This window comes from Bos javanicus, chromosome 2 (assembly GCF_032452875.1).
Source record: "Bos javanicus breed banteng chromosome 2, ARS-OSU_banteng_1.0, whole genome shotgun sequence".
Taxonomy (NCBI): domain Eukaryota; kingdom Metazoa; phylum Chordata; class Mammalia; order Artiodactyla; family Bovidae; genus Bos; species Bos javanicus.
Window position 1 is genome coordinate 10,794,503 of NC_083869.1, and position 17,697 is coordinate 10,812,199.

The following is a 17,697-nucleotide window of genomic DNA, read 5'->3' on the forward strand; positions in this document are numbered from 1 at the left end:
TGGAAAAGGGATTTTTTGCTTTTTAACACACTGTCTAGGTTTGTCATAGCTTTCCTGCCAAGAAGCAGTTCAGTCAGTTTAGTCGCTAAGTCGAGTCCAACTCTGTGTGAACAAATGGCCTGCAACATGACAGGCTTCCCTGTCCATCACCAACTCCTGAAACTTGCTCAAACTCATGTCTATCGAGTTGATGATGCCATCCAACCATCTTATCCTCTGTTGTCCCCTTCTTCTCCTTCCTTTGATCTTGTCCACCATCAAGGTCTTTTCCAATGAATCAGTTCTTTGCATCAGATGGCCAAAGTATTGGGGTTTCCGCTTCAGCATCATCCTTCTGATGAATATTCAGCTGCCCATCATGCTTTCCTTTAGGATGGACTGATTTCCTTTAGGTTTGATTTGTTTGAACTCCCTGCAGTCCAAGGGACTCTCAAGAGTTTTCTCCAACACCACAGTTCAAAAGCATCAATTCTTCAGCACTCAGCTTTCTTTATAGTCAAACTCTCACCTCCATACATGACTACTGGGAAACCATAGCTTTGACTAAATGAACCTTTGTTGCCAAAGTAATGTCTCTGCTTTTTAATATGCTGTCTAGGTTGGTCCTAGCTTTTCTTCCAAGGAGCAAGCATCTTTTAATTTCTTGGCTGCAGTCACCATCTGCAGTGATTTTGGAGCCCCCCCCCAAAAAAAGAAAAGTCTGTCACCATTTCCATTGTTTCCCCATCTATTTGCCATGAAGTGCTGGGACCAGATGCCATGATCTTAGTTTTCTGAATGTTGAGTTTTAAGCCAACTTTTTCACTCTCCTCTTTCACTTTCAAGAGGCTCTTCAGTTCTTCACTTTCTGCCATAAGGGTGATGTCATCTACATATCTGAGGTTACTGATATTTCTCCTGACAATCTTGATTCCAACTTGTGTTTCATCCAGCCCAGCATTTTTCATGATGTATTCTGCATATAAGTCAAATAAGCAGGGTGACAATATACACCCTTGAGCATTTTTCATGATGTACTCTGCATATAAGTCAAATAAGCAGGGTGACAATATACACCCTTGATGTACTCCTTTCCCTATTTGTTACCAGCAAATTCTCTATGATCCAGCAAATGTTGACATTTAGATCTCTAGTTCTTTTGCCTTTTCTAAACCCAGTTTGAACATCTGGAAGTTCTTGGTTCACATAATACTGAAGCCTAGCATGCAGGAATTTGAGCAGAGCCTTACTAGCATGAGTGCAATTGTCTGGTGATTTGAACATTCTTTAGTACTGCCCTTCTTGGGAACTGGGATTAGGATTGACCTCTTCCAATCATTTCCCTAGTCTAAAATAAATCTGCCAGGTATACACACTGAGGAAACCAGAAGGGAAAGAGACACGTGTACCCTAATGTTCATCACAGCACTGTTTATAATGGCCAGGACATGGAAGCAACCTAGATGTCCATCAGCAGATGAATGGATAAGAAAGCTGTGGTACATATACACAATGGAGTATTACTCAGCCATTAAAAAGAATACATTTGAATCAGTTCTAATGAGGTGGATGAAACTGGAGCCTATTATACAGAGTGAAGTAAGCCAGAAAGAAAAACACCAATACAGTATACTAATGCATATATATGGAATTTAGAAAGATGGTAACAATAACCCTGTATATGAGACAGCAAAAGAGACACTGGTGTATAGAACAGTCTTATGGACTCTGTGGGAGAGGGAGAGGGTGGGAAGATTTGGGAGAATGGCATTGAAACATGTAAAATATCCTGTATGAAACGAGTTTCCAGTCCAGGTTCGATGCATGATACTGGATGCTTGGGGCTGGTGCACTGGGACAACCCAGAGGGATGGTATGGGGAGGCAGGAGGGAGGAGGGTTCAGGATGGGGAACACATGTATACCTGTGGCAGATTCATTTCGATATTTGGCAAAACTAATACAATTTTGTGAAGTTTAAAAATAAAATAAAATTGTAGTTGGAAAAAAAATAAAATAAAAACAATCTAAAAAAATAAATAAAAAAATAAACAAGTAATAAGTCATTAGCAAAAAACATAAAAGGAAGAAATGTACATTAAAATGATATATAACATAACCACATTTACTTAAGAATGCATTCCAATATCAAATAGCAACATTCAGCAATGCAAAATTGCAATTACTTTTGCACTAACCTAATAAAATCATTCATTGGCTCTAGAATGGGCTTTCTTTACTTTACTGCACTCCTATTAGGAATGCAGGGGTGTTTAACTAAATCTAAATTTAAAATGTTTTCCTCTCCACACTGAGGGCTATAATGGAGTAAAACAGTATCTAGTAACTTTCCCCATCATCACTTTAAGAGCAGATACTGGCTCATACACACAGTGTGTGGTGTCATCCTTATTTTATGTAACAACTTATGATTACAGCTGTGGAGAAAGCTCAATGTGGGTAAAATGTTTAGACCTGACATTACCTGAAGAAGCATGATGGACAGCTCAACTTATTTACAAATGAATAACTGTACACAATTTTTCTCTAGTTTAAATTTGCTGTCTCTCACCTCTTCAATTTTTCTACGAAGACTAAGTTTTCTTCTTGCATGTTCTCGCTGTCGTCTTTCTTCTCTATCCATTCGGAGCAGGCGTTGCTCTTCAGCTGTGTGCTCAAGATGTTCTAATTCCCTCCTTATCATATCCAGATATCTAAGTAAAAGCAAATGTAAGTCATGGTGAACTAGGAGTTTTGCTTACAATGACATCATCTGCTTTGATATTCCAAAACTACCTCCTTGCTTGCTTTATTTCTTGAGCTTATATATATATAAGCTTATATATATAGAGATATATATATATCTGTTATTGTAGCCAAGAAAAGGATAAATGTGAGGCATATTATTAAAAACATTTTGCATAGTACCTATTCACAATAAATTTAGGAATATATGTTTGCAAAGAAGGTTGAAATAACTGAAACAGTGACTTCAAATTTGGAAAAATGATTTAGATTTTCTAAGAAAAGATGTATGTTGATTCCCTTGTAATTTAAAAGGCCTTGAACACATCTTCCATGTATAGTCTGGGTCTCTGGTATGTCTCTGTGTTACAAAATTACTATGGAACATAGCAGTTAGGAAATGCAGCTTAATTCCACAGCTTAATGAAGGAGGAGGAAAAAATATATATATTTTCACTTCCTAAGAGATGGTCTTGACCATGGAAAGGTAATGATTGAACATGAATAGATGGCATCTAAAGAGCTTGCCCCTTCATGGATCACTGCCTTGTCATGATCGAGGGGCTTGCATAACTCAATGAAGCTATGAGCCATGCCATGTAGGGCCACCTAAAATGGACAGATCATAGTGGAGAGTTCTGACAAAATGTGATCTACTGGAGGAGGCAATGGCAAACCACTCCAGTATACTAGCCATGAGAACTCCAAGAACTGTATAAAAGGGCCAAAAAATATGACACCAAAAGATGAGGTCCTCATGTTGGAAGGTTACCAATATGCTACTGGGGAAGAGAGGAGGACGACTACTAATAGCTCCAGAAAGAATGAAGCAGCTAGGCCAAAGCAAAGCTCAGTTGTGGATGTGTCTGGCAATGAAAGTAAACTCCAGTGTTGTAAAGTAAAGTATTGCATAGGAACATGGAATGTTAGGTCCATGAATCAAGGTAAATTGGATATGGTCAAGCAGGAGATGGCAAGAGTGAACACTGACATCTTAGGAATCAGTGAACTGAAATGGACAAGAATGGGTGAATTTAATTCAGTTGACCATTATTTCCACTACTGAGGGAAAGAATACCATAGAAAAAAATGGAGTAGCCCTCATAATCAACAAAAGTGTCTGAAATGCAGTACTTGGATGCAGGCTTAAAAACAATAGAATGATCTTGGTTCGTTTTCAAAGCAAACCATTCAACATCACAGTAATCCAAGTCTATGCCCCAACCACTGATGCCAAATAAACTGAAGTTGACCAGTCTATGAAGACCTAGAAGACCTCCTAGAATTAACACCCCTCCTCCAAAAGATATTATGTTCATTATAGGGGATTGGAATGCAAAAGTAGGAAGACAAAAGATTCCTGGAATAACAGGCAAGTTTGGCCTTAAAATACAAAATGAAGCAGAGCAAAGGCTAACAGAATTCTGTCAAGAAAACACACTGGTCATAGCAACCACCCTTTGTTAACAACACAAGAGATGACCTTACACATGGACATTACCAATGGTCAATACTGAAATCAGGTTGATTACATTTTCTGGAGCCGATAATGAAAAAGCTGTATTCAATAAGAAAAAACAAGAACTGGAGCTGACTGTGGCTCAGATAATCAGTCCGTCATAGCAAAATTCTGGATTAAAGAAAGTGGGGAAACAACTAGGCCAGGCAGAAACAACATAAATTACATTCCCTATGAATATACAGTGGAGGTGATGAATAGATTCAAGGGATTGGATCTAGCAACCAGAGTTCCTGAAGAACTAGGGACAGAGATCTGTAATACAGTACAGAAGGCAGAGAACAAAACCATGCCAAGGAAAAGAAATGCAAGAAGGCAAAGTGGTTATCTGAGAAGGCTTTACACATAGCTGAGGAAAGAAGAGAAGCAAAAAGCAAGGGAGAAATGGAAAAGGTATACCCAACTAAATGCAGAGTACCAGATAATAGCAAGAAAAGACAAGAGGGCATTCTTCAATGAACAATGCAAAGAAATAGAGGAAAACAACAGAAAGGGTTTAAGACTAGAAGATCTCTTCAATAAAACTGGAAATTATCAAAGGAACATTTCATCCAAAGATGGGCATAAAAAAGGACAGAAACAGTACAGACATAACAGAAGCAGAAGAGATCAAGAAGAGATGGAAAGAATACACAGAAGAACTGTACAAAAAAAGATCTTAATGACCCAGATAACCACAATGGTGCAGTCTCTCACTCAGAGCCAGACCATCTGGAGTGTGAAGTCAAGTCAGCCTTAGAAGACACTGCTGCCAATAAAGCTAGTGAAGGTGATGGAATTCCAGCAGAGCTTTTTAAAATCCTGAAAGATGATGCTATTAAAGTGCTGCACTCTTTAGGGCAACAAATTTGGAAAACCCAGCAGTGGCCCCAGGAACAGAAAGGGTCAATCCTCCTCCCAATTCCCAAGAAACGAAGTACTAAAGAATGTTCAAACCACCAGAAAACTGCACATATCTCCCATGCCACTAAGTGTATGCTCAAAATCCTCCAAGCTAAGCTTCAACATCGGAGAAGGCAATGGCAGCCCACTCCAGTACTCTTGCCTGGAAAATCCCATGGATGGAGGAGCCTGGTGGGCTGCAGTCCATGGGGTTGCTGAGGGTTGGACACGACTGAGCGACTTCACTTTCACTTTTCATTTTCATGCGTTGGAGAAGGAAATGGCAACCTGCTCCAGTGTTCTTGCCTGGAGAATCCCAGGGACGGGGGAGCCTGGTGAGCTGCCGTCTATGGGGTCGCACAGAGTCGGACACAACTGAAGTGACTTAGCAGTAGCAAGCTTCAACATTACATGAACCGAGGAACTTCCAGATGTTCAAATTTGGTTTAGAAAAGGCAAGAGGAACCAGAGATCAAATTGCCAACATTTGCTGAATCATAGAGAAAGCAAGGGAATTCCAGAAAAAAACATCTACCTCTGTTTCATTGACTATGCTAAAGCCTTTAACTGTGTGAATCATAACAAAACTGTTGAAAACCCTTAAAGAAATGGGAATACCAAGACCATTTTAATCTGTCTCCTGAGGAACCTGTATGCAGGTCAAGAAGCAAAAGTTAGAACCCTATATGGCACAGCTGACTGGTTCAGGATTGAGAAAGGAGTATGATTTCTCCTTTAGGCTGTTTATTGTCACAGTGTTTATTTAACTTATACGCAGAGCATATCATGAGAAATGCCAGGCTGGATGAGTTACAAGCTGAAATCAAGATTTCTGGGAGAAATACCAACCTCTGATATACAGATAATACCACTCTAATGGCAGAAAGCAAAGAGGAATTAAAAAGCCTCTTGATGAGGGTGAAGGAGAAGAACGAACACACCAACTTAAAACTCAATATTAATAAAACTAAGATTCTGGCATCCAGTCCCATTACTTCATGGCAAATAGAGGATGAAAAGGTGGAACAGTGACATGTTTCCTTTTCCTGGGCTCTAAAACCACTGCTGATGGTGACTGAAACCATGAAATTAGAGGATGATTACTTCTTGGCAAGAAAGCTATGAAAAACCTAGATAGTAAGTTAAAAAGCAAAAACATCCCTTTGCCAACAAAGGCCCATATAGTCAAGGCTATGGTCTTTCCAGTAATCATGTACAGATGTTAGAACTGGACAATATAGAAGGCAGAGTGCTGAAGAATTGAATCTTTCAAATTGTGATGCTGGAAAAGACTCTTGAGCGTCTCTTAGAAAGCAAGGAGATCAAACCAGTCAATATTAAAGGAAGCAAGCCCTGAACATTCATTAGAATGAGTGATGCTGAAGCTCAATTATATTGGCCACCTGATTCAAACAGCTGACTCATTGGAAAAGACCCTGATGCTGGGAAAAACTGTTGGCAGAAGGAGAAGGTGACAGAGGATGAGACAGTTGGATGGCATCACCAATGCAATGGACATGAACTTGGGCAAACTCCAGGAGATGGTGAAGGACAGGGAAGCCTAACATGCTTTAGTCCATGCGGTCGTGAAGAGTCAGACACGACTAGGCAACTGAACAGCCGCAACAACAACAAAGAGCTTGCAGGTTTTTTAAGCAATCACACATGTTTTATCAGTATTGAAGCTATATCTACCCTCCTTTTTTGAATTTGCATTAATTTCCTCAAACAATGCTGCCAGCTCTTAAAGATGACCCAATAAAAAATTATTATTAAAATCATGTGCTAAAGATACTTTCCCTCCATTTCCAACTACAGGATGGATTTTGTATTTGATTATTTATTCAGTTAACAGCTTGGATTACCTCCTGGACTCCCAGAAACTGTATCTTTTCTAGCAGAAATTCATGTTTATAGCCTTGGTACCAGAATTCCCAATTCCTGGACCTTTTGCTCTCCCTTCCTCTCCATACTGAAATAGTGAAGTTAAATAGCATCCCATACTTTAAAAAAACTCTTAGCTTCAATTATTTCTAGCATTTTGTAACTTATTTGGATCCACAATATATACATAAAACATTCATTAACTTCAATCTCACCTGTGCCTTATTAATCGTTCTTGGTCCTTAATAGACGGGGTGCCTTCCTGTAACAACCAATTTTGGAACTGTGTAACATCAGAACGTCCAGGTATTTGATTGTCTTCCTGTAGTTTATTTACTTGTTTTGCAAGCATTTTCTATTAAAAAAAGTGTGTGTGTAACATATATATATATATATATGGATGTATATATATATATATATGTATATACAATTTTTTAACATTTCCCAGAAATAAAAATGTCTTTTGATCTGCTTTTTTTATATTTAATGTTTAGTGAAATTCCCATACTTTGTAAATAACTAATTCCTTTTAACTGCATTTAAATCTATTTTGAATCCACTGTAGATATGGACAATTGACTCAAAGATTTCTGTTTCTGAAAATAAAAAATATTTCAGCTTTTTTTCTATCCATTCTAAAGAAATTAATTTAAAAAAATGGAAGAAGTGGAGGAGAAACTCCCAGCACAAAGGAGTAGATGAGGGGAAATAGAGAACACTTTAAAGTATAGGGGAATCATCTTCATTTCTATACAACTCTTGACCTTGGAACATAAATCTGTAAAATTCACATATGTGCAGCTTTTTCATTTTTATCCAACTCGTGACTCTAAAGTCTGAATTCACTTACACACACATGGGAAGAGGCTCACATGTTTTAGTGGATGAACACAGCCACATGTGTACAAACATACAGTGTACGTGTTCTTTGCATTTTTAGGATGTTATAACAATTCATATGGCTCCTCTCCTGTTACTTAAGTTGTTTTGGTCTCCAGCCTAAGAATCTTGCTGCCACAACAGACTCTTCCAATTGGTCCCAAATCAGGTAGATGGGGCATATCCTAGTAACAATTTTATTATTAAATTTTGCCAGCTACCACTGGCATATTAATAGATGACCTGGTCCCTTTCCCTTTCTTGGCCCAAAATAGCAATCTCAAAATATTTTCTTCTGCTCTAAATTTTTACTTGGAGAAATTATTTAGGTTGCCAAAATTAAAGGTAGAATATTATAAGAAAATACTCTGCCCACAAGCAAACTTTTGTTCCAAACCCCATGTACAGAAACCAAATTTAAATATTTAACTTACTTGTTCTCTTATATAGTTTCTTTCAAAGTCTAATTTTAAACTGGTAAGATATTGCCTGTACTTATTCAATTCCCTCAAGGTACATACAACCTAAAAAAACACAAAATAATTAGAAAAATATATAAATAAAAATATCTAAAAATCAAAGCAATTACTTTATAGAAGTAAAATAATACTCTGTTAAACAAGTAAAAAACTGCTAACAATTTTGTAAGTAATATCTCTCTAGAATTTTTAATCAACAGGAAATTGCTATTCAAATAGCATTACTTTATTTATATGACTTATGCCATGGTAAGGAATTGAGTACATAAAGTTATTAAAATAAAATACCAATTTAATAATAATGTTCAACCTCAATAAGAACAGAGTGTATTAGGACTGTATTAAGCTGATTTTTCTAGGTTCTTATTTTCTCTTAATTTTTTAAAAAGTACATGGGACATAATCCTTGACAAGCATACAGTGCCATTAGAGACAAAGAAAACTATGATACAGTTGGGAAAATTCTTTTTACATCTTCAAATTATTTAGTAGTCATCTTTTGATATTTCAAGGAAAAAAAGTTAAAGGAAGAAGTAGTTTCACTTGGAAAACAACTACTGTCTGATTTTCTTTGACCCAAATACTGATTGATTTAATAGAATTTTCCAGTATCTCTTCTGACCAAACTAAAGGTGATCCAGGCCCCCCAGAGAGGAACAGAAGCAAGCTTTTATCAAATCTTAGAGGTTTTCAATGATTGATGTGTGGCAGAACAAATACAATATTGTAAAGTAATTAGCCTCCAATTAAAATAAATTTAAATTTAAAAAAAGTTATTTTCAACTCACTTTATTATTGCTGGTGATGTAACCACCTTTCTTTAATCTTCTCAAGATGTCTTTACGCTGATGGTAGGCTCTTAAATGTGGATCATGGAGACTTTTATACTGGTTTTCCAAAAGTCGACAGTATGGATCAGTCAGGTTAAAACCATAAGAAGGTCGAAAAAGCTGCAAACAAGAAATTTAAGCATATTATAAATGTACAATTAATCAATTTTTCTTTTAAATATCAATCTATTAAAATGACCAGACTATTCAATAGAAAATAAAACATGTAAGAATGTGAAGTGGGACAAAATCAGAAAAAGAATTTGGAATGGGCAGTGTTAATTGCTTATCCCTAACCTTTTTTCTTCACTAACCTGAATTATCCTAAAACCCCACCCTCACTCAATTAATTCCCCCATCTTTATCAGTCCCTAGCCCAAAGCTAGAAAAGGGAGGAGGAAATGAAAAGAAAGAGGAAAGTATAAACTTTGTTTTAATGTATAAAGCCAAAACTAAGACTTTCTCTTTTCCTCTTCCCTCCTCCAGATCCAGAAACTGCATTCAAAGGATAAAGGGATAATATCAATATCATTCAGTTCAGTTCAGTTCAGTCGCTCAGTCATGTCCAACTCTTTGGGACCCCATGAATTGCAGCACGCCAGTCCTCCCTATTACCAACTGCCGGAGTTCACTCAAATTCACGTCCATCGAGTAGGTGATGCCATCCAGCCAGCTCATGCTCTGTATCTCATATTCTAACAATAAAGAAAAACAGAAAATCTTCCACAAAGATTCACTGAAACAACTTTGAAAAAAAAAAAAAGTAAAACTCAGATGTTAAAACATGATGAATTAAAGAGTTATTGTATTTTGAACTCTTATCTAAGAAATGCAATGATTTCTGAGTGCTACAGTCAGGGAAAAGTTACCACTTTATATTATAAAGTTCAATATATTGAAGAATCAATTATAAAGAATAATGCTAGGGATTGAGATTTCTCCATACCAAATACAACCTTATTAAATAGCTATTACTGTATCAAAGAAGGAAAATAACTAATAGTCATGTTAGTTTATCTGTTACTTTAGAGGAAACATGAATAATTTCATCTCATTTGTAAGTTAAAACATTACCAAGACGAGGCACTTTAAAATCTGCCAGGGGGGACATCAGTACTTCGTTCATTTTTCAAAAATTTTTCAATAGCAGGATAGTGATAATAGGTAATGGGAGAACCTCTGAAAGGGGAAAAGGAGAGGCTAGAAGTAGGTGCAGAAGTCATCCAAATGTTGTCTTTGTATCCTATATTTATACTATCCTTTAGATTGTCTTAGCCAGACAACAGAAATTTTTAGTCTAAAGTTAAAGTAGGAACTGTCTCAAGTGAAAAGCAACTGGAATGTGTGGGAGATGTGGCAAACCTGAGAGCACACCATGCCCTGTGCAGGCATGCTATTCAAATTCTGTGATCTATACATCTATACATCTTTGCACACTGGTCTGCCCAAAGAAAGGCAATGCCAAAGAATGCTCAAACTACCACCCAACTGCACTCATCTCACACGCTAGTAAAGTAATGCTCAAAATTCTCCAAGCCAAGCTTCAGCAATACGTAAACCATGAACTTCCTGATGTTCAAGCTGGTTTTAGAAAAGGCAGAGGAACCAGAGATCAAATTGCCAACATCCGCTGGATCATGGAAAAAACAAGAGAGTTCCAGAAAAACATATATTTCTGCTTTATTGACTATGCCAAAGCCTTTGACTGTGTGGATCACAATAAACTGTGGAAGATTCTGAAAGAGATGGGAATATCAGACCACCTGACCTGCCTCTTGAGAAACCTATATGCAGGTCAGGAAGCAACAGTTACAACTGGACATGGAACAACGACTGGTTCCAAATAGGAAAAGGAGTACGTCAAGGCTGTATATTGTCACCCTGTTTATTTAACTTCTATGCAGAGTACATCATGAGAAATGCTAGGCTGGAAGAAGCACAAGCTGGAATCAAGATTGCCAGGAGAAATTTCAATAACCTCAGATATGCAGATGACACCACCCTTATGGCAGAAAGTGAAGAAGACTTAAAGAGCTTCTTGATGAAAGTGAAAGAGGAGAGTGAAAAAGTTGGCTTAAAGCTCAACATTCAGAAAATGAAGTTCATGGTATCTGGTCACGCCACTTCATGGGAAATAGATGGGGAAACAGTGTCAGACTTTATGTTTCTGGGCTCCAAAATCACTGCAGATGGTGATTGCAGCCATGAAATTAAAAGACATTTACTCCTTGGAAGAAAAGTTATGACCAACCTAGATAGCATATTGAAAAGCATAGACATTACTTTGCCAACAAAGGTCCGTCTAGTCAAGGCTATGGTTTTTCCAGTGGTCATGTATCGATGTGAGAGCTGGACTGTGAAGAAAGCTGAGCGCTGAGGAATTGATGCTTTTGAACTGTGATGTTGAGAGTCCCTTGGACTGCAAGGAGATCCAACCAGTCCATTCTAAAGGAGATCAGTCCTGGGTGTTCTTTGGAAGGAATGATGCTAACGTTGAAACTGAAGTACTTTGGCTACCTCAAGAGAAGAGGTGACTCATTGCAAAAGACTCTGATGCTGCCAGGGATTGGGGGCAGGAGGAAAAGGGGATGACACAGGATGAGATGGCTGGATGGCATCACCAACTTGATGGATGTGAGTTTGAGTGAATTCCGGAGGATGGTAATGGACAGGGAGGCCTGGTGTGCTGCAATTCATGGGGTAGCAAAGAGTCAGACACGACTGAGCGACCAAACTGAGCTGAACTGAACTGATCTGTCTGCAGGTACCAATTTGTGTTCAGCCTGTGTTTTGTCTGGCAGTAGCCTCCTCAGTCAGATTCTGAACACTAAAGAGCCTGGCTTGGGTGGGACCCTAAAAAGAACTCCCTCAAGTTAAGTTGAGGATGCTTATGTGAAAAAAGAGGGAGATTGGGGAGCTGATAGGATGCTAGGATGCCTTATCCATTTAAAAGTTTCCTTGATAAATTTCTGACAATGCTTAATACTAGACTTTACTCTATTCCAATGCATCTAGGTTATAAAGCAGAATTCCCTAATTACCATAGATTCCCTAAGAAAGGGGAAAAAAAAAAAAAGGAATTCCATAGGGCAATGTCATAAATTCAGTGAGACCAGAAGTGAAATCCGTATCTTTCTCTAAGGAAAACAATCAACAATCTTGAGTTGTGAGTCACTCAGAAATGGATTGTTTCTTTTAGATGTTGATATTTAGTTGATTTTTAGTTGCGAACTTTTAGATATTCAGTTCAGTTCAGTTGCTCAGTCATGTCCGATTCTTTGAGACCCCGGGAACTGCAGAACGCCAGGCTTCTCTGTCCATCACCGACTACCGGAGCTTGCTCAAACTCATGTGTGAGCTGATAATGCCATCCACCCATCTTATCCTCTGTTGTCCCCTTCTCCTCCTCCCTTCAATCTTTCCAGCATCAGGGTTTTTTTTAAGGAGTCAATTCTTTGCATCAGGTGGCTAAAGTATTGGAGTTTCGGCTACAGCATAAGTTCTTCCAGTGAATATTCAGGACTCATCTCCTTTAGGATGGACTGGTTGGATCTCCTTGCAGTCCAAGGGACTCTCAAGAGTCTTCTGCAACACCACAATTTAAAAGCATCAATTTATCAGTGCTCAGTTTTCTTCATAGTCCAACTGTCACATCTATACATAACTACTGGAAAAACCACAGCTTTGACTAGACGGGCCGTTGTCAGTAAAGTAATGTCTCTGCTTTTTAATACGCTCTCTAGGTGGGTCATAGTTTTTCTTCCAAGGAGCAAGTGTTTTTTAATTCATGGCTATAGTCACTATCCACAGTGATTTTGGAGCCCCCCCAAATAAAGTCCATCACTGTTTCCATTGTACCCCCATCTATTTGCCATGAAGTGATAGGACTGGATGCCATGATCTTCGTTTTTTGAATGTTGAATTTTACACTACCTTTTTCACTCTCCTCTTTTACTTTCATCAAGAGGCTCTTTAGTTCCTTTTCAATTTCTGCCATAGGGTGGTGTCATCTGTGTATCTGAGGTTATAAATATTTCTCCCAGCATTCTTGATTCCAGCTTGTGCTTCATTCAGCCTGGCATTTCACATGATGTACTCTGCATAGAAATTAAATTACCAGGGTGCCAATATACAGCCCTGAAGTACTCCTTTCCCTATTTGGATCAAGTCTGTTGTTCCATGTTCAATTCTAACTGTTGCTTCTTGACCTGCATACAGATTTCTCAGGAGGCAGGTAAGGTGGTCTGGTATTCCCATCTCTAAGAATTTTGCACAGTTTGTTGTCATCTACACAGTCAGAGGCTTTGGTGTAATGAATAAAGCAGAAGTAGATGTTTTTCTGGTATTTTCTTTCTTCTTCTATATCCAATGGATGTTGGCAATTTGATCTCTGGTTCCTCTGCCTTTTCTAAAACCAGCTTGAACATCTGGAAGTTCACGGTTCATGTATTGCTGAAGCTTGGCTTGGAGAATTTTGAGCATTACTTTACTAGCGTGTGAGATGAGTGCAATTGTGCAGTGGATTGAACATTCCTTGGCATTGACCTTCTTTGGGACTGGAATAAAAACTGACCTTTTTCAGTCCTGTGGCCACTGCAGGGTTTTCCAAATTTGCTAGCATGTTGAGTGCAGCACTTTCACAGCATCAACTTTTAGGACTTGAAATAGCTCAGCTGGAATTCTATCACCTACACTAGCTTTGTTCATAGTGATGCTTCCTAAGGCCCACTTGACTTTGCATTCCAGGATGTCTGGCTCTAGGTGAGTGATCATAGCATTGTGGTTATCTGGGTCATGAAGATCTTTTTTGTACAGTTCTTCTGTGTATTCTTGCCACTTCTTCTTAATAATCTTCTGCTTCTGTTAGTTCCATACCATTTCTGACCTTTATTGTGCCCATCTTTGCATGAAACATTCCCTTGGTATCTCTAATTTTCTTGAAGAGATCACTAGTCTTTCCCATTCTATTGTTTCCCTCTATTTCTTTGCATTGATCACTGAGGAAGGCTTTCTTATCTCTCCTTGCTATTCTGTGCAACTCTGAATTCAGATGGGTATATCTTTCCTTTTCTCCTTGGCCTTTAGCTTCTCTTTTTCCTCAGGTATTTGCAAGGCCTCCACAGACAACCATTTTTCCTTTTTCTTTTCATTGGGGAGGCTCTTCATCACTACCTCCTATACAATGTCACGAACCTCTATCCATAGTTCTTCGGACACACTGTCTATCAGTCTAATCCCTTGAATCTATTTGTCACTTCCACTGTATTTTAGATACTGAATTTTAGCTTTGATGGTCTCAGCTCAGTTCAGTTGCTCAGTCATTTTTGACCCTTTGCGACCCCATGGACTGCAGCAGGACAGGCTTCCCTGTCCATCACCAACTCCTGGAGCTTACTTAAACTCATGTCCAGCAAGTCCGTGATGCCATCCAACCATATCATCCTCTGTCTTCCCCTTCTCCTCCTCCCTTCAATCTTTCAAAGCATCAGGGTCTTTTCCAATGAGTCAGTTCTTCGCATCAGATGGCCAAAGTAATGGAGATTTAGTTTCAACTTCAGTCCTTCCAATGAATATTCAGGACTCATTTCCTTTAGGATGGACTGGTTGGATCTCCTTGCAATCCAAGGGACTCTCAAGAGTCTTCTCAAACACCACAGTTCAAAAGCATCAATTCTTTGGCACTCAGCTTTCTTTAGAGTCCAACTCTCACATTCATACATGACTACTGGAAAAACCATAGCTTTGACTAGACAGAACTTTGTTGGCAAAGTAATGTCTCTGCTTTTTAATATGCTGGCTAGGTTGGTCTTAGCTTTTCTTCCAAGGAGCAAGCGTCTTTTAATTTTATGGCTGCAGTCACCATCTTGAGGGATTTTTGAGCCCAAGAAAATAAAATATCTCCCTGTTTTTATTGTTTCCCCATTAATTTGCTATGAAGTGATGGGATCTGATGCCATGATCTTCATTTTAGGAATGTTGAGTTTCAAGCCACCTTTTTCACTCTCCTCTTTCACTTTCACCAAGAGTTCTTCGCTTTCTGCCATAAGGGTGGTGTCATCTGCATATCTGTGATTATTGATTTTTTTTTTCTCCCAGTAATCTTGATTCCAGCTTGTGCTTCATCCAGCCCAGCATTTCTCACGATGTATTCTGCATATAAGTTAAACAAGCAGGGTGACCATATACAGCCTTGATGTACTTCTTTCCCAATTTGGAACCATCTGTTGTTCCATGTCCATTTCTAACTGTTGCTTCTTGACCTATATACAGATTTCTCAGGAGGCAGGTTAGGTGGTCTGCTAGTCCCATCTGTTTAAGAATTTTCCATAGTTTGTTGTGATCCACACAGGCAAAGGCTTTGACATGGTCAGTAAAGTAGAAGTAGATATTTTTCTGGAACTCTCTTGCTTTTTCAATGATTCAGTGGATGTTGACAATTTGATCTCTGGTTCCTCTGATGGTCTGTGTTTCTCAAAATCAATCCTGGGCTACTGATCTCTAAACAAAGAACATCTTTTATACAAACCCACTCCTTAGTGTCAGGTAATCCTTCTGCTGTCAGTTAAAACAACTGGGTGAAAAAAAAAAGTGTAAATATAAGGCAGTACTTCATCAAGGAGATTTTACTGAAAGAAAAAGAAAGCTATCACAAAGTCAGTCTTCAGGGAACCTGGTGGGCTACAGCCCATGCAGTCGCAAAGAGTCGGACATGACTGAAACAACTTAGTATGCACACATAGCGGTTAACTGAAAAATCTTTCCAGTAGAATTTTTTGCCGTATTGATCAAAGCAACTGGTTAAAAAGACTGCATTGCACTTCCTGCCCTGTTAATTACTGAATCAAGGAGTGGGAAGGTTTGAGGGAGGGTATTACACTGAGGACTAAAAACATGGAAGGGTTTGAGGGGCATACATGGCAACCCACTCCAGTACTCTTGCCTGGAGAATCCCATTGAGGGAGGAGCCTGGTAGGCTACAGTCCATGGGATCACAAAGAGTCCGACACAACCGAGCAACTTCACTTTCACTTTCACATTACATTGAGGACTAAAAACATGGAAGAGTTTGAGGGGCATACACACTATAACCTAGTAAGATTTACATTATAAAATTATAGTATGGGGTAGACTTATACAAACCAAGGACAATGCAAATTCTAAGGAAATAAAGGCTGTAACAGTTGAAAAGAAATCTTGAAAGATGGTCCAAGTTCATAGCTGGGAGAAGAGCAAAGGATAGGACTGAACCTGGGTCTCCTGAATTGCAGGTGGATTCATTCCATCGGAGCCACCTCAGGGTTATATCTCTGTGTGGGTAAGACCTGTTGTAGAAGAAAATGGCAACCCACTCCACTATTCTTGTCTGGAGAATTCTATCGACAAAGTAGCCTGACAGGCTACAGTCCATGGGGTCATAAAGAGTCAGACACAACTGAGCAACTAACAATTTTCAGAAAAGAATGAAGTCAATGTAAGAAAATTAAACATCACCTTACCTTCTCATTTAATTTTGTGGTATAGTATAAACTATTGCTTCCTGGGATCACAGGCAGCTTGACCCCAAGAGGCAGATCCAGTAGCTGAGCTGCTCCGACCCCCGAAAATTGAGTTTTGTGCTCACCCTGTCGGATACAATTGGAGAGTTTTGTCGTTCCTTTAGGTATGTTAGTTTAGGCCAACTTAACTGCTACTCCAATCCTGAGGAAGGAAGGAACAGAAAGGTCCCGCCCTGCCAGGCAGCCTGGAAGACCTTGGCTTCCAGTTACCAGCTCCCTAGGCAGCGCCACAGCCGGTTGCGCCAACACCCGCCCAGCCCTGCCTCCTGCCGCGGCCCTGCTTGTGGGCCCTGAAAGCCGGACGGTTACGGGCCTCACCGAGGGCACGTGACCGTTCGCCGCCCTCCCCGCCCCTCCCTCCCAGGCTGGAGGCCCAGCAGAGGAGGACAGAGCTGACCAGCCTGGGGGCCACTCACGTCTCCGCACTGCTGGCTTTCTGTGGTGAGGCCGCTGGTGGCCGTCTTGGTGGCTGCGACGTCGGCAGCCTTGGAGCAGGCGCTGATGTACAGCTCCATAGCCGGCCTGGTCCCCTCTGTGCCCCCGCTGTCCCCCTCTCTCACCTCCCCTCACACCCCGTCCCTGTCGTCCTCCCTCCGTCCCCACCGGACTGAATGACCAGTATCCTGCGTGTCAGAGGCCCTCCCTCTCAGCGTTCCAGGCTCCGAACGTGTGGGTGCTCGACTATGAAGAGCAGAGCGCCCTCCCGAGGGCGAGCCCCTCGCGCGCTGGCTTGGGAGCCTCAGAGTCGGGAAATCAGGACGCGGGGACTGGTCCCTGCGTGCCGAGGGCAATATATTTCTCTACGAGCCCTACAGCCCTCAGCCACACCAAACCAAAATCAAAACTTACAGAACTTCGCTGGCGCGTTAGCTGGCTAATTTCTCCTCTTCTCCAAGAAGGTTTGGTTCTATGCAGAAAACAAACAAGAATGACTGTGCAGCCTAT

At 39.8% G+C, this 17,697-nt stretch overlaps 1 protein-coding gene across 1 annotated transcript in view; it reads right to left on the reverse strand.

Annotated features, from left to right (window-relative positions):
- Positions 1-17,337, reverse strand: part of FSIP2 (fibrous sheath interacting protein 2) — a 149,125-nt gene extending 131,788 nt beyond the window's left edge. Inside the window, exons 1-6 of the mRNA XM_061433413.1 lie at positions 17,169-17,337; positions 16,693-16,818; positions 9,155-9,316; positions 8,322-8,411; positions 7,224-7,363; positions 2,551-2,692 (exon numbers count right to left, since the gene is read on the reverse strand). Of these exons, the coding sequence (XP_061289397.1) occupies positions 2,551-2,692; positions 7,224-7,363; positions 8,322-8,411; positions 9,155-9,316; positions 16,693-16,818; positions 17,169-17,267 (759 nt within the window). The 5' untranslated portion in view covers positions 17,268-17,337. The remainder of the gene's footprint in view (positions 1-2,550; positions 2,693-7,223; positions 7,364-8,321; positions 8,412-9,154; positions 9,317-16,692; positions 16,819-17,168) is intronic.
- Positions 17,338-17,697: the final 360 nt, after the last annotated feature.